Below are 23,518 nucleotides of genomic sequence, written 5' to 3'. Positions count from 1 at the left end.
ATGGTATCATATTTCCCCTGAGAGATTATGTTATCACCATAAAATATTCTAATACTGCAAAATCTTAAACCTGAAATAAAAAAAATCAACTATGAAGGGTAACCTTTCATAATGATGCGATTATTCCTGCAGGTACCAGCTAATTAACAAGAAGAAAGTAAAAATGAACAAAAATAGTCATCTTGAAATGACAAAAGGTCAAATCTAGCATTTGTCAAATTTAATGTCATAATATACAAAGCAGGACTTCAGTGTAACTGAAAAAACTAGAAACCAGAATCTATAAAATTCATCACTTCCCAAGGTATGCATGTTCTTACACAAACACATACAAACATATGTTTATACAACCAACTATCTTCCTAGGTACATAAGGTTAATTTCACTGTGTATTTACTATAAAAAAATAATAATGAGGAAAAAATGTGGGATTGGAGGCATGGCTCAGGTGGTATGGTGCCTGCCAATGTCCAGGAAGAATCAGATAATGAGTTTGAGTCCCAGTCTTAGAGGAAAGAGAAAAAAGGAAAAAGAAAAAAAATGCATTGACAACAATGTGATAAAACATAATAAATTGTACTTGACGGATGCTATAAGGTATGTACACAATTTCTTCAATTAATTGTAGGTATGGACAAGGATAAACCCATACAATCAAATACACACAGGTCATCTAACAAATGGAGCCTCTGATGCATGAGAAATAATGCCATAAATAGAATAAAATGATAGATGAAATAAAGGCATACACTAGAGACCCTTTGCACAATTTGTTTGGCATCAGAAGCAGAAAACCAAAAACCCAATAACAAAAATGAACTTGATCTGAGCTGAGTCATCTGCTTGGGCCTCATTTCTTTTGGTGTAGTGGTATGAGGAGGAAATCCAGAGCAAGGAGTTACTGAAGGAGATGAAGGCACAGAAAACATGTACTGTTGGCCCTATTGTGTTTCTGTGTATACCCACATCAGAGCTGATGCTAGAGCATGTGAGGAAGAAAACTTGCTGTAGAATTACATTTGTTCAGTAAAATGGTAAAAGGTTTCAGGGTTGAGTGATATAAGAATGAGTATGAGGGGAAGGAGTATGAGCAAAACCTACTGACATTTTGGTGAAGGAACTAATGGAGTAACATGGACTGGATCTTCCTGCAGTCTTACAGTCATAAATGAGAGCTAGTGCAGATGGGTCTGCTCCGTGTGTCCTTATACTCTCAAAGCTTTCAGGATCTCATTATAATTGACTTGATTTTGACCATAGGCATTCAATTTCAGAAGGGAGGCTCTCTTCACGACTCAGGCAACAGCCTCTCATACTCCTTTCTATAGATCAATTTTAGTTTCACAAGATTTAATTTTAAGAACCTTAGGTTTTATCTTTAGCACTTCAACAACACTGAAAGTGCTTCTAGGTTTGGATTTACAGAATTATTGTCACTGTCAATAAAAGGAATGTGTCTGACATGCCAAATCCAGTTTAATTACTTCTGTGATGCCTCCTGCGGCTGAGAGGAAATCGTATTTCTCTCACAGTTTTCTGTTTTTAATTTAACAAACTGGAGCAGTTCCCCTGAATAGGGTCTAGGAGAGTGGAATCATGATCGATGTTATCAAAGATGGACCCCAAAGTTTCAGCACACCACTGCACTCCAGTTGTGCAATGAGTGTATGAATCTGGACCCCTAGTTCTAATTCTGCCAGGTTGAGCATTCAAGGGAACATCAAAGATTTGACAAGTAAACATGGCTGGATTTTAGCCATAGTGCCACCATGCAAAGTTTTAAAAACAGTCCCCCAGCCTGTTTTTACTCAGCACTGTTCACAATGTGGGCCTTGTCCTGAACTTTCAGAATCTAGAGGACACCTCAACATCGTACAACGGAAGAATTGCCAAATATTCAAATACACAGATAGTACTCTATTGGAGCAATGAAACCAAGCAAAATGTATTCTTTATTGTCCACTATGCATTCCTTTTTCTCTCCTTAAAGGGTCAGATGCTATATATTTATAAGCATAGGACTATCTCCTTGTTCATGATCCATTTTTGAAACATCTATATCAGCTCATCCTCTATGAAACTTATTTCACTTTGAAACTACTTCAGGGTAAAGAATGCCTTTCTGTCTTCCTACCTCTCCAATCCAAATCCTGGAGAGATTAAACTTACATTCTATAGGTCATTTTCTGGGAGTTGTGAATTTAGATCCATTAGAGTCATTAAAATCATACATCCCAGAGCACCTAGACCTAGCACATCAGTCTTGTATTTCATGCTGTTTTTGACTGATACTAAAGAGGTAAAAATTTATGCTAGCATGTAGATGGAGAGAAGACTATAATTTCTCCCTATAAAATAATTCTATACTTTTTAATTGCTACAGTAAATCTCATTTGGGACACAGAATGCTTTGTTCAGTGAAAGAAAAAAAATTACTGGACAAGGCGTATTTTCTTCACAGTAATAGTGTTCCCTTGTGATGTGAACTACTCCTAAATGCAAGCACAACATTATTTTATCTTGACCTTTTCCTGGATTCATTTCTTGGGTGCTTCCTTCCTCTACCCTAAAAATATGAAGAGTCCTTGTTTTTTCCTACTAATTTTTCATCCCCTGGGCTCCGTGCTTTCTCTTGTTTGTCTTGCATATCTTCTAAAGACTTTCAAATAGAAAACTGTTAACCTTTGACTATGATTTATTTTCTTTCTACCTCAGCAATGATATGAAGAAAAACCAGAGATAAAATTAACATAAAGAAACATTTGTTACACATTCATTGATCAGCATGATGCTAAATCCTAACTGCTTGGTCCTCATAATGGATACTGTTATCTGTTAAGATGGGGAATGCTGGTAAATATTTTGTCTGATTTCATGATCAAATATTAAATTATTATTTTTTGAAAATATGTCCTTGAAAAATCACTGAGTTAAAACTTCACTAGAGGGCTGGGGATACGACCTAGTGGCAAGAGTGCTTGCCTCATATACATGAGGCCCTGGGTTCAATTCCCCAGCACCACATATACAGAAAACGGCCAGAAGTGGCGCTGTGACTCAAGTGGCAGAGTGCTAGCCTTGAGCAAAAAGAAGCCAGGGACAGTGCTCAGGCCGAGTCCAAGCCCCAGGACTGGCCAAAAACAAAACAACAACAACAACAACAAAATTCACTAGCAAATATATATACTCACAAAAAACAACAACAAATTCCCATCTCTTTCCATAATCAATACCTTCTTTTATAATAGAACTAGAAATTAATGACAATATGCTTTCAATGGTTCATTCTGAAATTTTAACCCATCTTTTATTGTAGCAACAGAACAGCTGAAAGAAGGACCATGTTACAAGTAGCATAATACTTAAAAATAATTTTCAGAATTAGGAATCAGAAGGACAACTATGCTGATCCAAGTCTATAATCTATAACCTCAGCTATTTGGGAGACAGAGATAGGAAAGGACAGGATTGGTCAGCCTGGGAAAGAAAGTTAACAAGACATCCCATTTAACAAACAAACTTCTGAGCGATGTTGAAGATATAGTTAAGTAGATATAGGTGGATTCATGGCTGACCCTGTGTAGAAAGAATATATTCATATATATATACATATATATATACACATATATATACATACATATATATACACCACACACATCCATATATATGCCTTTAGGTTTGATAATACTTTTTTTTTCTTTTTGGTCAGTCATGGGGCTTGAACTCAGGTCCTGGGCAGTGTCCCTGAGCTCTTTTACCCAAGGCTGGCACTCTACCACTTTGAGTCATAGTTCTACTTCTGATTTTCAGGTGGTTACTGGGAGATAAGATTCTCACAGGCTTTCTTGCTCAGGCTGGCTTTGAACTATGATTCTCACATTTAAGCCTCCAGAGTAGCTAGGATTTCAGGCGTGAGCCACTAATACTTGGGTAAGAAACTACTTTTTATTTGAAGCAACAAAGCTTTGGGAGTATGGCTATGATGGTATAGTTGCCTGAGTAATGAGTACCAGACCTGAATTCCAAACCCCAATACATCTACAGAGCCAGAAGGCCATGGGGGAGATAGTATAATGAGTGCTTACTTTAGGTCATTATTAATTTTTCTAGGAAATGTAGAGGCTGGAGAAATTCTAGGTGCTGATATAGAGTCTGTCCCCTTTTTGGAGGGATTGTGCCTACAAAGTCTAATATGGCGTGAAAACAGTCTCATTTTCAAATTACTAGTCATATCAGTCCCCAAAAGTTGCCTAAACTAGCTATTCATCAGTGTTTTCATTTTAAAGTAAAAAAATGTGTTTTTTGAAAACAAATAAGGTTTATAAATTGTAAACATTCCACATAATAATATTTTATGTTCATAATATTAAAATATGTTGATGCAATATGATTAAATTTTTTTGTAATTCTTAGGGTAAGCTGTTCATACCTATAACAAGGTCAATAAAACACTTATATAGTATCCCATTTTGCCTTCCCAATCTAATCTCAATTATACTCTTTAACAATAAAATATTTCAGGGGCTAGGGATATGGCCTAGTGGCAAGAGTGCTGGCCTCATATACATGAGGCCCTAGGTTCGATTAACCAGCACCACATATACAGAAAATGGCCAGAAGTGGCGCTGTGGCTCAAGTGGCAGAGTGCTAGCCTTGAGCAAGAAGAAGCCAGGGACAGTGCTCAGGCCCTTAGTCCAAGCCCCAGGACTGGCCAAAAAAAAAAAAAAAAAAAAAAAAAAAATTAAAAAAAAACAATAAAATATTTCAGAGTGTAAACCCTTTTATGTTTAAATATCATACTTCTTTAAGAAACTCTAATACTTGATTCCAGAATGTAGAAGTATTTAATAATGTATTCCCTTCACATATCTTCCTGATTAACAAATGGATATTAAGTTATTTATTATTAATAGTTATTTCATATGATGCTGGATTCTGAACATTTATAATGATTTATCTGCATTTTGTTCACAAAGGCTTGCCATGAATCTTTTTCACTGAAGAAAAGAAAACTCAACCTTAATAATATGATTAACCCCATGCTGGTGGCTCATACCTGTAATCCTAGCTATTCAGAAGGATTACAGTTTGTAGCCAGTCTGGGCATAAAAGGTCCATGAGACTCTTATCTCCAATTAACGACAAAAAGCTGGAAGTGGAGCTGTAGCTCAAGTAGTAGGGCACTAGCCTTAGCACAAAAGCTCAGGGACAGCAGCTATGTCCAGAGTTTGAGCCCTAGGACTGGCAAAAAGGAAAAGAACAACAACAACAGCAATAACAACAACAACAACAACAAAACACTATTACACCTAAAGGCCTAAAGCTTCAACACGTACCTACTACATTGATACAGACAAGACTAAATGGAAGACCTCAGCATGATGTATGCACACAGAAGGAACAATATTCAGAGGGAAACAGGGTCACAGATCTTGTTGAAATACTGTGTGCAAACTAGGACCACTGTCATTCCTTGAAGCCAGTTATCTCCAGCAACTGGCAAAGCTTCTCTCCTTGTACCTTTGGTTAGCTGAGCTGGATAGAATATGATGGTATTTGTACTGTGATGTAAAGAAAATATGTTGAATGTCACTTTCATAGGGCTCAGGTGAGACATAATGGTATTACTATAGTAGTGCAACCCATCTCCAGGACAGCTTCATATTTATATGAGGTCTGTGTTGAAGTGTGGTAACTTGAGATCCCAACTAAGATCCAATATAGTCAATTTTAGTCAAATCAGAAAAAAAAATATTAGAGAAGGCTAGCAGGAAATAACCATACGTGAAAGATGCATGCCAAATAGCCCTTCACTCTTCTTAGCTTCTGGAGGCAAATTGGCAGCATTCACATGGTTCAAAGGTTGCTTAAATCTATGGCTTTCCCAGATGCTGTGCAGTTCAGAGCACTGCTCTGGATAAATCAGAGCAGTTCCACTGTTTGAAGATTGTTCTTCCTACTTTTCTTATATAGATCAGCATGGCACTATGATTTAGGTGTCAAACCGCAATATGAAGAGGCCAATGCTTTCTTTTATTCATCTATTTTTATGAGGTCTATTACCAACATGAGCAAAGATAAATTTATATAAAGTAGTAAAAGATAGCACTTCTATTAGGCATGGTGTTCCTCTAATGTATATCCTGCTTTCTTTTCTGTTTTTTATTTCATTTTCTGACTCAGTGTGAATAATGTTTTAATCCTTTGAGACAAATCAAACCCTGTTTTCCCATCATTTTTCTAAGGTGTTACTAGTAAATACTGCTTCTGAATTGCTTTCAATGGTTTAAGAGCTATAATTTAGAAATGTTTGAATGATTCAAGGTTAATAAACTTATTACATGCACAAGGAATATCTGGTTGTGGACACAGTTAATTTTGAATATTATATGCAGCCCTCACTGACAGCCACAGCAAATCAGCTTACAGTTTAATAGTACTAGCAGCTATGAATGGGAGAGAAATGTTGTTTGGATCCAAGTTATTATTACAGAGGTTATGATTCACTTCCATTACTCCAGACTTTAATGCTCATAACACAGCATATTGGATTTTTTCTTTTTGAAATACAAAAGAAGATAAGAAACAAAGTTGCAAGTATTTTTTAAAATGTCATGGTAAAAACTCTCAGTCAAATGGATTTTACTCTTGCTTGAGTAAATATCTGTGTCTCTCATGTAAAAGATACAATACATTTCTATCAGAGAAATGTTCTTCCTTGGCAAGGTTTTGAAATCTGAAAATAGCCTTTTAATAGCAGAGCCCACACCCTTCTAAGTGATAGCAGCAAAGTAACAGCACAATGATGTATGACCCCCCTGTGGCAAAAGACACTGTTGAAGCTGAACTGTAATTTGGCACACTACATTTCCATACTAATGTAATGTGACAATGTTATTATCTTTGCTATTTTTCCTGTGATCAGAACAATATTCATCTTCTACAACCTGACATCAAATTAGCTAATATGGTAACATTCTATTCTGGACCACCGGGTAAAAGCAGAAAAGGATTATTTGAGAAACCACTGGTTGGATCAAGATCAGGGCATACTTTTGCTTGAAGAGGTGATAAGTACAGGTTTCATGTAAATATACACTCTTAGATAGAGCTGGAACATAGTGACCCTCCACTAACAGCTAATCCCAGAGAAGGGTTACAAACCTCAAAAGCATACATTAGTAGGAGCTAGTGCAACATAGTGTTGCCCCAACATTTTACAGGAAGGAAAGGTTCTGGTCAGTTGTGAGGACCATGGAAATCTCCATAGGATGAAACAGTTTAAGTAGAAACTGAAAATCAACTGCTATTGCTTCAAGGAGAGATAGTAAGAAGAATGCATTCCAGGTGGAATGAAAATTCCCCAGGTAAAGAGATTAGCATATGCAGGGTGAGGAAATTGCAATCTTGAGAAGCCATGAGTAGGGAAACCGGCAGTTAACATGCCATATTGACCACATTCTACAATAGACAAGCAAGGAAATGAAGTCTATAGCCAGACCCTACAGAATTATCAGCTCAGAGAAATGAATCTAGAGTACCGTGGGCCATGGAGGACATACTGGAAATCTTTTGGCAAAGTTTGTGCATTCAACCAACAGTGGTTCACTGAGCCCTTTTTTCATCATCATTTATTCACATATACTTTGCAAAATACTGGGCTCATGAGCCAGAAACTCTAAAGAAACAAAGGAATATTCCTGGAGGAAGGATGCACATAGTCTTATAAGAAGATCAAGCAACTAAATTTAATGTAGAACATTACAGTAGATTTCAAAACATGCAAACAAAGCCCCAAAAGAAGCCCAAGAAGAAAAAATATGCTTCTAGTTGAGAGAATCTAGAGAAGCTGGTGATACATAAATCAGACAAAATAAAATTAGTAAAAATTGCACAGGAGAAAATGGAAGAAGGAAGGACAGAAGGTGTGAAGAAGCCAAGACATTATTAACATAGCCAGATATAATATGATAAGAAGGTCCTAAAAATTTGGTAGTGATATGGAAGAAGAATCAAATCAAATATTTGAGTACATGGTTATGGCAACACCCTTTCCTCCCCTCACCCCTACTCATACAAATACACACACACATAGCCTTCACACTCACACACACACTCAAACCCACATATGCACACATACATATTCATGTACAAATACACCCACACACGCATACACACATTCTCTCCCCTCCCCAACGCCCCCCCACACGCACAGGAAAGAAAAGGAAAGAAAGGGATTCTCACATGTACATTTCTTTAGAAATAGTCTTTGGAGTCACTTTGAATAAATGCTTCTTTTTTTGAGGCATTCCTTTCAGCTCAATTAATTAGTATGATTTATCTAAGATTACATTCACAGGATATGAAGTATTCCCATCTTCCCATTGTTAATTATATCTCCAGGCTAATATAAATACGATTTTGTACTTACTCTAACCCACCCTTTGAAACTTATCAGACATAAGACATTCTATTTGGGGTAGGGTTTCTGATTTTTAAGGTGTTTTTCTTTTTACTACTAAAAAGATTTTTTTTTCATAGTTTGCTTACTTGTTTTTGTTTGTTTCATCTAAATTTGGGGCTGCTGTCACCGAATTTATGGTTAAATAACAAATCAAGGATAAAAATTCATCAAGAAAGGAAATGCCATAAATAGTGTGTTGTTGTTGTTTTTTTTTTAATAGAAAAAGAGCTTGCTGAAATCCAAAGAATCACACCAATTCTATTTGTGTAATTTACAGAGAACCAGTGAGAGATGGTGGCAAAATCCATTTTGGTCAAGTTTCCAGGTTCAATAACCATCTTTCTTCAATGTTCCAGTTTTCATGACAATGCCTATTATGTCTTGTGCAAATTCTAATCGATATGGGATAGGATTTACTTTGTAGTCTTGATTTTATGTACATACCCTCATCACCAAAATATTTCAGTGTGCAAACCATGAAACTATTCCATTTTTTTAGAAAACTCATTATGAGGTAATAATGTAGTCAAAATGCATATATTCGGAGACCTCCCCGAAGTGATTTTAATGCTGATTTGTCCACAAGGCCTTTCAAGACATATGTTTATTGAATGGTGTCTTCTTTGTTACAAGAAAATGACAGCTTTATCATTGCCATCACCACAATGATCACTGAGAAGCAGCATTCAAATAATTTTCTGCAGAAAATATGTGGAAGCTAGTCTTATACTTAAGATTAGAGCTTGATGTTCCCTTAGGATATGCCTAACACATTCATTCAGAAAATTAAATATTCTTCTTATTTAACTGGTATATGAGGATACACAGTATGACACAGCCAAATGGCAACTGTTGTGTAAAATACGGAAACTAGATTAAGCATACTTTGGCAGAGAATGTTCTTGCACAAAATGAAAAATATTTTCATACCAAAAAAGCCCTGTCTGCTACCACATGTCATCATTGGATCTGTCAGGATGGTATTCTGGATTAAAATTTTGCAATAACAAAAATCGTGACAAGTTTTCAGTCTTGCTGTTCCTGAGAAGAAGTTTCTATCATATTCTGTGGGGTAGGAGTAAGGGCAGGAAGTTCCTACATTTTGGACACCTATACCTACTGTTATTCAAGGATTTGTTAGCTTTGTAAATGTCTTTGCTTTGTGTGTATGTACTTATTGAGTCTTGGCTATTAACATACTCCAAAACGATGCCACTCTTTTTAACTGTGATTTTATTTGCAGAAATACAGTTTTTGGAAATACATGGTTATTGAAATACAAATTTATTGTTTTGTTTACTATAATTCTATGAAACAAGACTGGTAAAATGGAGACCAGCTATTTCTCCATCAATGGTGACATGGCCCTGAAAAAATTCTTTCAAGTGTGTTTTCACTTTTTTTTTTTCCTGTGTATTAGTTGGTGAACTTCCTGTAACCAGTATTTTGGATAGGAAACTGGTATTGGCTAGTGAATTACACTATATTCCTATGATGACAATGCAGTTTAACAGAATACTTTAATTTGAACCTACCCCATCATCCCAGAATTTTGCTACAGTATTTCCAATATAAAGCATAGATCCTATGAGCTGGACACTTTTGTTAGGAATTCTAGTGCAGGAGGAAAGGAAAGACACATGAGTGGATAAAAGAGAAGAGAGTACTTGAAATAAAAACTTAAACTTGTGTCTCTGAAATGAAACGAGTCATCTTAAAGAGATGAAGGAAGAAGAATGTACAGAACAAAAAGTCTTACAAAATTAAATACTATTTAGTATAAAGCAATGTGGAATTTCCAAAGGTAAAGTGAAAATGAAGGAACAAAACATGATTTCCAAGAACGTAATGGATATTAATAATCACTTTGAAAGCTCACAAGTAGTCGAACACTAAAGAATCACTACTATCGTAGCCCTGCGTTAATGACATTCCTGCCTAAGTATTTCAAAAGTTTCCTTTCTAAGCAGGCATGACTCTATCAACACCTTGATTTTCAACTTCCAGTTTCCAGAACTGTAAAATAATAAACTTCCCTTGCTGAAACAACTGCTCCTTTCAATGAGGACAGCTCCATGAGTGATAATGGAAGAATTCTGGGAGTCCAATAGCAGAGAGCAGAGGTTACACTATCAGACTGTCCTGAGACAGGTACTTACGGTCATTGCAGAGCGGGCCGCTGAAGGATGTCATGCTGCAGTCACAGCTGAAGCCATCCCACTGCTGCAGGCACACACCTTGATTAGAACATGAGTCTTCTTGGCAGGTTGTGCTGGGCCCTGGGAAACATTCCAAAGAAAGAAACAAATTTGGGTTCTTTAAAAAAATAAAATCTAGAACATTTTATACATGAGCTAAATCACACATAGTAGTTGCCAACACCTAAAATGACACATCCAAACTAGTTTCCAAAGTTATACTTCACACACCTGTTTTAGGAACTGAGAAGCTCTAGCATGAAGCTTTCCTTAGATTTTTGGTATATGACAATGATGTAACAATAAATAAATTAAACCATCAAATAGGGAATGTCACTCTATAGCTTCTAATATGATGGGGGTGGCAGGTAATCTCATTCCATCATTAATAATTCTCTACCACTGTTGTATTTTAGAAAATGAATGGATCTTCTTAACTTCTGACCAATGAATAGAGACACCATGAGAAATGGAGATTATAACTTCATGAAATTGAGATAAAGACTGGAAAATAATAAAAAATAAATAAAGTATGTAAAATACCCTAGGCATTTGAGAAGTTGTTCTGAATAAAACCATGGGTAGAGTTATGATTGCTGGGTGTTTTGGATAGGTATGTTGGCAAGTATTGATTCACATGCTTTAACGATATCATGCAAATAAACATAAAATGAAAAACTCCATATAAATGGCATGCCCCATTGAACACACAAGTGAAAAAAATGTGAGTCTGTTTCTAGAGGATCATAACTCAACACTGCAAAACGAAGAACTGAAGAATTATGATCAAAGCACTAAAGGCAATCACTAAACAAACAGATTCAAGACTGAAAGCCTTTATGCAAATGATGTCACAAAAGAAGCACAACATTCTTGAAGAATGTTTAAGAAGGGGAAAAATCAAATCTGTACCCAAATAACAAATACTGCAAAAATGCCAAACTGTAAGTATGTTATTTTAAAGTTTCCACTGTGTAGTATGGGGTTTCAGTCTTGTTTAATACACACAGGGCTATCTACCTTGCAAGTCAGCTTTCATCAATGCAACTTTGTCAGCAAAATAAAAAAAGCAAAATATATCAAATGTTAGTAAGCAATACTGAAATGGGGCAAAGAGAGTGTTCAGAGTCAAGAAAGCATGCTGCTGCAAAAGGGGAGGGAATGCTATGTGTTGCAAACAAATTAATACTAACAGCCGTAAGTCTTAAGAAAAGCCAAAAAATGAGAAAGCAGTAATTTATTTAAAGTTTACTGTATGTATATATATATATACACATGTGTATATATAATGGTTAATTGAGCCAATGACATGTAATGAAGGAAAATTAAAAGGCTTTTGTAAATGCTTCCTCCCTTGGATAGATATGAATGCTTCAACAAAATGACCATGTTGCTTTATAGGGAACATGCATGACCATTTGTCGTGGGCAGATACAATGCAGACTATGGTCATTAGAAGACCAATGATCCCTTCCTATGATTTTGCTAGATTCATTATGTTTTCTTGCAATTAAGCCTTAAATTGTAATGCTAGCCAATCACCTTCCAGCAGCTAGATTCTATAGTGATGACCACACTCCCAAAAATGCTTGTGTCATTTGAAGTAGCAGAAACAAACTGCAACATAATTCTCCATATTCCTTTAGTAAACCTCAATGAGGAGCATTCACACTTGCTTTTTACCAAGTATATTCTATTCAGGGAATTCAGAGTGATATCTGCATTGTCCTAATAAACTTTCCTTTGAATAATTATTAGTAAAACTTCTCAAATAAAGACTTCAAAACAGGTGAGAAACAGTCTACCTAACCAAGATAAACTAACCATATTTTCCAGTAAACATCAAGTCAAAGGTTTTCTGAAAATATAAAAATAGAAACTAGTCTGTGCCATTCTATAGTGACAGCCATTCAGGTATCTACTTGAGTGAATAAATCAGTTATCTGTAATTAGTCTTCATATAAGTTGATGCTTTTTGCAAAATGTCAATTCAGCACTTTTCTTATGATCATACTTCTATGACAACTTTTATTGCAGTCAACCTAATTTATGTGGATCCTCACCAATCATGAAACTCTAACACAGGTCCTAATAAACAATGACTGCCATGATAGTCATTATAATAACAATAATAGAGCTTTAAAAAATGTCATAGTAGTAAAAATAACAAACTCCTGAATCCACTGATTTTCATCCCAGAACATCTGAAATGGGAAAGAATCAGTGTTTTTATTTTTTAGACAAATAAAATACTTTAAAGTAATCTTCCTTTAACTCTTCCTTTCTTGGATGAAGAAAAAAGGTGTGCTGGGAGCCTAATGGGGGCGAGAAATTATTTTATCAATAGATCATTTGCTCTTTGGCCTGCATTAGCAGAAGAAAGAACCAATGGATGGGATATTAGAGTTTTTTTGATTCCCTTCCCTTCCCTTCCCTTCCCTTCCCTTCCCTTCCCTTCCCTTCCCTTCCCTTCCCTTCCCTTCCCTTCCATTCCCTGCCCTTCCCTTCCCTTCCCTTCCCCTTCTCTCTTCTCCATGTCAACTTCCTAGCCTTCTTTCTTCTCTTCTATATTTTTTTCTTTTAGAAATCATCCATTGGAAATCAATGCTAAATTATAATAATAATAAACTGAAGTCACATAAATTAGTTCATGTATATTGCAGAGCTGGAACATAGAATACCTGCCCAAACTTAGAGACCTTAATTTTATGAACTTTATTTTTATTATTATTTTTTATTATCACACTGTCTCCTTTCATTCAGGTGCTGCAGGGGATGTCATGTGTGTGCCTGGCAAAATACTCACCTTAAACACTGACAAGCATTTTTATAAGACAGAGCTGGGAATTTGTTTTTCCCTTTAGTTACATAATGTTCCTTTTATTTTATCACTGACAAAAATTGAGAACAAGCCAAAGGACATTTATATTAAAACTTTCTAAAATCTGTCTATAAAAGGAAAATAAAATAAAAGTAAAACTATAATGTCTGGAAACCAAAAAGACTCTAGAGAAAACTAACTATATGCTTCAGCTTTCAAATAAGGTGTGGTTGAGTTTGGACTCTCTACTATCCACTTATTAGTGTGTTTACCTTTATGAATGTCACTTTAAATCTGAGGTTCAATTTACTCATCTACAAGACTATAAATTCAAATAATTTTGAAGATTAAATAAAATAACATATGTAAACCTCACACCATTGCTGAGCCAATAGGATAAAAGGCAAACCTTTCACAGTGAGGTATAAAAGGGCTTCAGATACTTAGAGAGCAATCTTAGGGTTGAATGTTTTTGGTCCTCAAAATATTATGAAAACTCACTGGCAGTGTAGGGAAGTTACCTTAACTTCAGAGAGTTTGGTTTTGGTTACTGGTCTATAATATTTTCTACTACTTGTCCAGAAAAAACAGTCATTGTCATCCGAAGTAGTAATTGCCATACCTGGCACTCCACAGTGCCAGAATCCCAAGGGAACACATGAGACCTATACATTCTAAGCTGAGTACTGATGGCTGAGGCCTGTAATCCTAGTTACCTCAGGAGGCTGAAACCTGAGAATTACATTTGGAAGCCAGCCCAGGAAGGGAAGTCTATGAGACACATCTCCAATTAATCACAAAAAAGCCAGAAATTGAGCTGTGGCTCAAGTGGTAGAGTGCCAATCTTGAGCAAAAAGTAGCTGCCCAGGTCTTGAGTTCAAGCTCCAGGACTGGCACCATAAATAAGCAGGAAAGAAAGAAATATAAATTATAGTACTAGTTTAGATGTGTTGAATCAGCAGTCCTAATGGTGATCTCTGACACTTTGGGTTTTAGAACTTCTCAAAATGATTCTGTCATAGACTGAAATTTTGAGAAATTTCAACACACCATGTGAACCCGTAGAATCTATTGTTGATGATCCTCTTGTATCCCTTTCCTGTGGTTGTACCCGCACTATCACTGTAACTTATCTGAGTACATTGGAAACTGTATATACTGGTATTAAAACTAGGAAAGTGAAAGGGAATATCAAAATCGAGAGACAAGGGATAAAAAGACAAACGACTACAAAAGCAGTACTTGCAAAAAACATTTGGTGTAAAGCAACTGAACAGCTCATGGGGGAGTGGGAAAAGGGGAGGGGGGAGGGGGAAATGAAGGAGGAGATAACAAACAGTACAAGAAATGTACCCAAGGCCTAACTTATGAAACTTTAACCTCTCTGTACATCACTTTGACAATAAATATGAAAAAAAATAAAAGGAAAAAAAATCAATTCTCATGTACTAGAATAGTTAAAAACGAAAGGTTCAGTTGGGTGTTGGTGGCTCATGTGTGAAATCATAGTTACTGGTGAGGCTGAGAACCAAGGATTGTGGTTTGAAGCTGTAAGGTTCACCAAAAAGGAAAGGAAGCCCACCACATGGTTCAAGCAGGAAGGAGTTTATTGAGGGGAAAACAAACTGCAAGCCCATACAAGATGATGTGTGGGGAGACAGAGGGAAGGAAGAAGGAAAAAAAGAGAGAAAAGATCAAGAGAGAATAAGAGAGAAAAGGAGAGAGGGGACTGTTTTGAGCTGGATCATATAGGAAAAGGTGGGAGATCTGAACAGGTGGATTGGATGTGACATCAGAAGCAGGAGGTAACTGCCTCTAGGTGTGCCAGTTACCTAGGTAACTCAGGTACTTGGCCCAGGCTTAAACAGGTGGGAGTTATCTGGATGGAGCCCTCCCTGGGGTGGACCTTACATTCTGGCCTTGTAATAATTATGAAAAAGGGTGCCAACTCTCTCTCGCTAATTCCTGCTGGCGAGGGGCATTGACATTAGGGGTAAAAGGCAGAGGTATGGCCCCTCCAGGAGATGACAAGTAGCAGCTGTCCCTTGGTGGTAGATGCCAGTCCTTGAATGAAGCCCGGAAGAAGTCCCATGAGGAAGAGGCTGTAACTTATTAGGAATTGACCACAAATACTTTTCAGAGTCATTTCTCTAAAACTGTCCACCTTTTTCTTTGGCTTGTGGAGTAGATCAAACCCAGAATGGCTAGCCTTTGAGAAGGAACCTAGAAGGTAGAGGGGGGGGGTCCCTGGTCCCTGGAATCCAGCTCATGTTGCACTCTTGAGGGCACAGGCCAAAAGGTTGGGCCACTGGTACTGATTTTCTAGTTTATGAGGCATTTTCACTTTATGGAATAGTCTGCTGAGGACATAGGAGTCCATAGGATGTAGATGAGGGTCCACAAGAACATAGATAGGGGGTCTGCAAGGACATAGAGTCAAATTCTTGATTCAGGCATCCCTGAAGTGAGAACAGACTGGCCAAAAAGACATAAGGTGTCCCTCTGGTGTGGTCAGACAAACAGAGGACCTGTAGACACGAGTCACTCAACAGAGATAGAGAGGAGATGGTGTGGTGGAGGTGTAGCCAGCAGTGGTAAAGGTGGGAAGCCTGAGGTGAGGTTTCTCTGGCTTTCAGCAGTTTGGTCCCAGGAGGGGCCTTTAAGCAGGTGGATTAACCCTCAAAACACAAGAGGGAGGAGGGGATCCAGCGACTCCTGACTCTGTCACCATCCAAGTCACAGAATCAGATGTAAGGTTCACCAGAAAGGAAAGGAAGCCCACCATATGGTTCCTGCAGAAAGGAGTTTATTGAGGGTAAAGCAAACAGCCAGCCCATACAAGGTGGAGGCATGGTGAGACAGAGGGGAAGGAAGATGGGAAAAAGAAAAGACCAAGAGAGAGTAATAGAGAAAGGGTGGGGATTGTGTTGAGCCCGATTATATTGGAAAAGGTGGGAGATCTGAACAGGTGGATTGGATGTGACCTCAGAAGCAGGAGGTAACTGCCTCCAGGTGTGCCAGTTACCTAGGTAACTCAGGTACTGGGCGCAGACTTAAATAGATAGAGGGCATCTTCATGGATCCCTCCCTGGGGTGGACCTTACAGAAGCCAGCCAAGAACACAAAAGTCTGTGAGACTCTTATCTCCAATAAACTACTCAGAAAAAGCTGGAAGTGGTGCTGTGCCTCAAGTGGTAGAGGGCTAACCTTGAGCACAGAGAGACTTAGGGACAGCGCCCAGGCCCTGAGGTCAAGCCTCAGGGATGGCAAATAATAATAATAATAATAACAAATACATTAAATTAAATTAAAAGTTGAGGGTAGATCAAGAATGGTTCACAAACAATGAGATAAAAGATTTGTGAATCTAAGTAAGAATGATGGAAAACCTTGGTAAGCTATATGAATGTCAGAAAAACCTATTTTTATTAACATGAAATTGATGAGATTCTTAACATGATTAGGATTAAAAATCCATAGAACGGGTGCTTGCCTCCTATACATGAAGCCCTGGGTTCGATTCCCCAGCACCACATATATAGAAAACGGCCAGAAGTGGTGCTGTGGCTCAAGTGGCAGAGTGCTAGCCTTGAGCAAAAAGAAGCCAGGGACAGTGCTCAGGCCCTGAGTCCAAGCCCCAGGACTGGCAAAAAAAAAAAAAAAAATCCATAGAACAACTGTCTTTAGAGAGATTATTTATTGGATATGCACCATTTTTATTTCTAACCCTAAAAATGAGAGTCAATTACTTTTATGATATGTACTTGTAAGATTATTCTTAAGATCCATTAAATGTTCATAAAGTAAAGCTGTTAACTTTCCTATTGAATTGAAAGACTCAGGGAAAGATGAATCCAACATGATAGATTGTGGCAAGAGATTTAGAGTAAAGAGAAGATAAATAAGGGTGAGATTACTTAAAGGTGAATTGTTTAAGTTTTCCTAGATAAGGTCTAAAAGGATCATGCCATAATTGTCTGCATGAGTTCAAATGTTCATATAGTAATTAAAGTCCATGCTAGAACATCTGTAACTTAAAACCCTAATCAGACAGTGCCCAATATGAGGCTGAAAATCAATATCAAGTATTATTACTGCAAATACTTTCATTATACAGTAATATTATTAATAAGGAATTAATCAAAGCCTTTAATTAATAACTTTATCTTTTTGAATTGTACCCAATCAGTTGGAATTTCATATGACACTTTAGAAAAACATGCTTCAGTGAGAAAAAAAATCTATTTTCAAATTTTAAAAATGTCCAGGTTAGGTAATTGCTAAATGTGAATGGCATTGTTTTGGCTAGGAAAAAATGGTTCTTAATCATAAGGGATAAGAATTCACATTTGGTCCTTCCTTTTCTCCCATATGAAATTTTCTTATGATCCTATAAAATGGAACAAATGATGTCTGACATTAAAAGTGAAGCCCAGACACATTCAGGGCTACACAATTCATGATAATGTGATTAAATTACATTTACAGATGGAGAAGTGGCTCAAATAATCTGAGGCAGTGATGTGAAAATTAGTTAAAATGAAAGTAGCAACCAAAAATTATCCTTGAATATCTCAGTCTGAGAAAAGACACAAAAGAATGGGAGATACTTAAGTACATTGCTGAAGTATAGAATATTAGCCATGGATACCAGATAACATTTTTTTTTTTACAGAAAATACAAAGCATGCATTCCCACCATGATTTGAAAAAAGGAAGACCTGAACTTTGTTCTTCTATTATAATCTATTGAGTATAGATTTTCGTAAAACTAGGCTTAAATTGATTTACTTTACTGTGGTAAATATGGTATTCTAGTAAAGTGATTATCTGTGTAGTGCAATAAAAGAATCATTTGATAAATACTTAGCATATATATTAGTTGAACAATGCAAAGAAATTGGATTATGTGCCATGCTCATGCCTGTAACCCCATCTACCTGGGAAGCAGAGATCAGAAGAACATAGATCTAGGCAAGTCTATGCAAACATTGAGACCCTATTTCATGAATAAACAGCTAGCTAACTGTGAGAGAAGTGTACATAGAAGGATCATGGTTTGAAGCTGGTCAAAATGTGAGATATTACTGGTAAAATATCTATAAGGGGGTGGGGGCAAATGATAGAGCTCTTGCCTTGAAGATGCAAGACCTTGAGTTATACACACACACACATTCACATTCACACACACATGTACACACACACACACACACACACACACACACACACACACACACACACCCCTAACTCTTCTAATTCTAGCTACTCAGGATACTGAGATCTGAGGACTGCAGTACAAAACCTTTCTGGACAGCAATATTAGTGAGATTCTTATCTCTATTTAACCACCAAAAAGCCAGAAATGGAATTGTGGCTCAAGTGGTAGAACACTATCCTTGAGAAATAAAGCTCAAAGACAATGCCCAGGACCTGTCCCCCATGTAGATACACACACACACACATACACACACACACACACACACACACACACACACACGTAGAAATAAGAATACCTACAATTATAGCTCTCCTTTTACATTGCATAGTGCAGGCTTGAAAGTAGTCATGAAAACAAGATTTAGGAAATGGACATTTTAGAACTTGAGTTAAAATTTCTATGCAAGTTTGATTCGTTTGCAGATTTATCTTTCCCCACTGGCTGGTGAGAGTCAGCCTCATTTTACTTGTTTTTGTTTTGTTTTTTTGTTTTGTTTTGTTTTTTTGGTCAGTCCTAGGCCGTGAACTCAGGGCCTGAGCACTGTCCCTGCCTTCTTTTTTGCTCAAGGCTAGCACTCTGCCACTTGAGCCACAGCGCCACTTCTGGCCATTTTCTGTATATGTGGTGCTGAGGAATCGAACCCAGGGCCTCATGTATTCGAGGCAAGCACTCTTGCCACTAGGCCATATCCCCAGCCCCTCAGCCTCATTTTAGATGGAATTAGAACTGTTGGGAGCATGCTAACAAAAATCTGTACCTTCACATCCTCTCTCAATCTGTCCATTGCAGAAAAGAGCATCAGAGATGAGATCCGGAAGCCGTCCATTTAAATCAACAGATGCCAGGCAGCCCTGAAAGCCTTCCTTGGCATGAACAAGTTTTGGCAGGGACTTGTATGTTTCTTTGGCCACTCCTCCTATATACAGGTCACCTGTGGGAATATCAAGGTCTTGGTCACAAAAGCAACAAGTCATCCACTATAAACACACAGTAAGATAAAGCAAATGTAGTGGCTGCATAAAATAAATGGATATAATGCAAATGTACCATTTCCTTGTGTCTAAATGTACAAAAGAATAGAATTCTTGACTAATATATAAGGATTAACAGATCGTCTGGAAGGTGTTTTGATGAGAACATGAATATTTGGTGTTTACACCATCTGGTGTAAGCAGGTGGGATGAACATGGGCCATGGGGTACACCCCATCACTGAATCCCAAACCCTGTTAGGTACTAGCTCGGTGTCCATGAGAAGTCTCTGTGATAACTAATGCTCTCATTTTCAAAATGAGAGCAGCAAAAACCTATTGGGTGGTGTGGCTGTTGGGTTTAAATGAGTTGAAACATAGGAAGTACTGGCCAGAGAGAAAATGTATAGTAGGCATTCAACCAACAGACATTCTTGTTCAGTGCACCTTCTGCCTAGAGAACTCTGGGTCTCTCAGTTAACCAGCTTAGTTCTCTCCGGTGGCTACAGTTTCCTACTAGATTATGTTTATATCTATCGTGTTCACTAACGGACCCCAAAGTAATGTGAGGTTTTTAATACTATCTTTTTATGTTTAAAATACCACTTTCAATTCTAGGGGCAACACAGGGATGTGTGTACAAGTTTTCGATTCATTTTTCCATTTTCATTGAAGCTTCTAATGGAATATTTTTCTCAGCTTTGTCCCCAGGTTTTGCATTCTCTGACTTTACTTCAAAAGTAAGGATGCAGTAGGGCACTGGTGGTTGGTGCCTGAAATTCTAGCTATTCAGGATGTTGAGATCTGAATAGTGAGGTTTGAAGACAGCCAAGATGGAAAATTGTAATACTCTTATCTCCAAAAACACAGCAAAAATCCAGAAGTGGGGCTGTCAAGTTACAGAACACCAGCAAAAAGTTAGCACAAATAAACCTAGGGACAGCATAGAGGCTCTGAGTTGAAACCCCAGTAATAGCATTAAAACAGAAAGAGAGAGAGAGAGAGAGAGGAGAGAGAGAGAGAGAGCGCAAAAGAGAGAGAAAGAGAGGTGGGAGGGAGGGAGAGAAAAACAAGCAGGCAGACAGACAGACAGACAGACAGAATGCCATCTATATTTGCTTTTATGTGTTTTTTTCTACTACAGGTTATTCACCATATCTGTATGGCATTTAGAAAATAAAATTAATTAACTCTAGCAAACAATCAATGCAGAACATAGAGAGGGTAAACTCATAGTTCCATAATACCCTGCTCTGGTCTACAAGTTTACCCTCAAAATTTGAGAAATTGGTTGCCTTAAGCTACTAACTAAAGTTATATTAGGCTGGCAGTGATTTCATATAATTTGTGCAGAAAGTACTGGATATTTTTACTTCCCCCACTTTTTGAATAAGATAAGATTCATTCACTACTGGCCATTACCCTCAATATTAAAAGACAGTATTTTTTTTATCTGAGATAAGATAGATACTATTTTTGTAGTAATAGATTTTTTTTTGTTCCACATTTCTGTTCTCTTTTGTCTTTCCTCTAATTTATACTTCTGGCCATTGTATTTTAGTGGCCTCAAAAAGGACATGAGTCATAACTCAAAGACATAAAATTAGCTTTCTGTATTTGAGCCTTAGAAGCCTAGACTCGTCTAGGAACAAAATAGAATATAACATTCATATGAGGCAAGTAGAGCTTTCTTGGACTCCCTTTGGGGCAGCAGGAGGAAGTTTGGAGACACATTATCACATGAAGTAGTCACTGGTGGATGCTTAAAAGAGGACTCAGGTTTCTACTTTAAGGGCCCAGCATTGGTGGGTAGAAAAGCCACAGATTTAGGAGAATGATGTCAACTTTGTATCTTTCCTCAAGAGAGCTCAGAACAACAAGGGGATGATTGAGAAATTGACACATGGTAGATTTATATATGATGGAGACTTAGAGAACTGCTGTGAACTTTCATCCTCACTGTGGTATGGGAGTAACGGAACAAACATTCCTTGATGGCCTGGATTAGTGAAAAATGTCTGACCCAAGGAAGTCTACATATAAGAGCAAAAAGCCTGGGTCACCATTCAGTGGGCTCCTGATTGTGACTATGGAATATTCGAGATGACGTTCCAAACTACCTCTCTCTGTCTTTACTTCCCAAAAGACAAATACAATGGAAGTCTTTGCCTGTCACCTGGAATATTTTAGACATAACTCTAGTAAAAGAAGAGAGATTATATTGTAACAAGCTTCAAGAATCAGAGGTGAAATAGAAAGCAAGGGGAGTAATAGAAAATTGGAGAAAGTTAATGCTTGTATATGAGAGAATGTGGTCTGATTTTATACTTTCACATGTAAAATCTCAATGCAAATACATGCTCCCTGTCTTAATTTGTTGAACCTAAAGAATTAGAAAACCCGGGCCTAATAAATCAGCATTAGACTATGGTGTGAAATTGAAAGAAGAATTCTAGACAGTTTATTTTTCCTAGACAATTTCGTTAGGCTTTCAAATGTAGAATTTAGTACCGAAAGCTAAAGATAACCAATATTCTTTCTGATTGCATTTTCCTAAAGAAGGTATATGAATATTTTATTTGTTTTTGATTCATCCATGTTTTCTAGTGAGCAGACAATAAATATTGTTAGCTATCCGTTTGATTAAGTTCATGGCAGAAAAAAATAGAAAATAATGCGAGATGCTCTATAGACAGAGAGAACTAATTGTATAATGTACTTCCTTCCTCTGCCTCCCCACTTCCTACCACAATTCCGGTTTACCTATTTGCAAACTCATTCACCAGACTTTTTAGAGCTTATTGAAGACAAGTAATAATCTTCCCCCAGTGTCATCAAAGAGCAGGAAATATCAATGCAAGTAGTGCAGGAAAGTAGTGCAAGTAGTGGAGGAGTTTGACTTTATAAGTAAGGGACATGTTTGTATATTCACTACTGAAGATTCACTTAGCACCCCCACTTAGTACTGTACTTATAAACATTGCATATAGCAGACAGTGTCTCAAGTCCCTAGGTGGGCTTCCATAGGAAGAGAACAAAGGAAACTCTTAAGTGGACTTAGCCCAGGGTACCATTACTGCCTCATCAAAGATGCAGCTTCTCCTTTTGATCCTAGGAGTGATGGAAGGAAAATGACCCATTAGCACTAATGGGTCCTTGCAAGTGAGGTCTTATGCTGAAGAAGGAGGATTTGCTCTTTACTGACCCTGAATGTGTGTATAAGAGCCCAGATGGACATCCATTAAAAGCCAAACTCTCTATAGAGTTGAATCTAGCCTGTTGCTCCCTTTCAAAAGATTGAATTTGGGGCTGGGGATATGGCCTAGTGGCAAGAGTGGTTGCCTAGTATACATGAAGCCCTGGGTTCAGTTCCCCAGCACCACATATACAGAAAACGGCCAGAAGTGGTGCTGTGGCTCAAGTGGCAGAGTGCTAGCCTTGCGCAAAAAAAAAGAAGTCAGGGACAGTGCTCAGGCCCTGAGTCCAAGCCCCAGGACTGGCAAAAAACAAACAAACAAAAAAGACTGAATGTTATTCCTATCATTAAAGTAAGCCATATAAAGAATTGATAAGGAAAAGGTAGAGTGGGGAAATTTTCAGCAGAAGATGCAGAAAGAATATGTGCAAAGAGGCCAACTTTATAATTTTTAACTCTTAAATACTAATCATAATCATATGTCTAGCACCAGATATATACATCATATGTTTCCTCAGTGTCATTGGCAAAGTATTGGAAGTCATGACACATGATCTCTTTCCCATGTGTTGGGCACTAATGATATACATGCCAATTATATACATTATATAGATGTTATTTAGTTATATCAGGCAACAAACTCTGGTGTGC

General features: G+C 37.4%; 1 protein-coding gene across 8 annotated transcripts in view; it reads right to left on the bottom strand.

The window, feature by feature from the left end:
• The window catches only part of Nrxn1 (neurexin 1), a 1,045,218-nt gene that overhangs the window by 521,058 nt on the left and 500,642 nt on the right, over window positions 1-23,518 (bottom strand). For all 8 annotated transcript variants that reach the window (XM_048352955.1, XM_048352948.1, XM_048352950.1 and 5 more), the window contains 2 exons: window positions 19,459-19,632; window positions 10,624-10,743 (listed from right to left, as the gene is read on the bottom strand). In XM_048352955.1, the coding sequence (XP_048208912.1) occupies window positions 10,624-10,743; window positions 19,459-19,632 (294 nt within the window). The remainder of the gene's footprint in view (window positions 1-10,623; window positions 10,744-19,458; window positions 19,633-23,518) is intronic.

Source organism: Perognathus longimembris, chromosome 8, assembly GCF_023159225.1.
Source record: "Perognathus longimembris pacificus isolate PPM17 chromosome 8, ASM2315922v1, whole genome shotgun sequence".
In the NCBI taxonomy this organism is placed as follows: Eukaryota; Metazoa; Chordata; class Mammalia; order Rodentia; family Heteromyidae; genus Perognathus; species Perognathus longimembris.
This window is presented reverse-complemented; position numbering and strand designations above follow the sequence as displayed.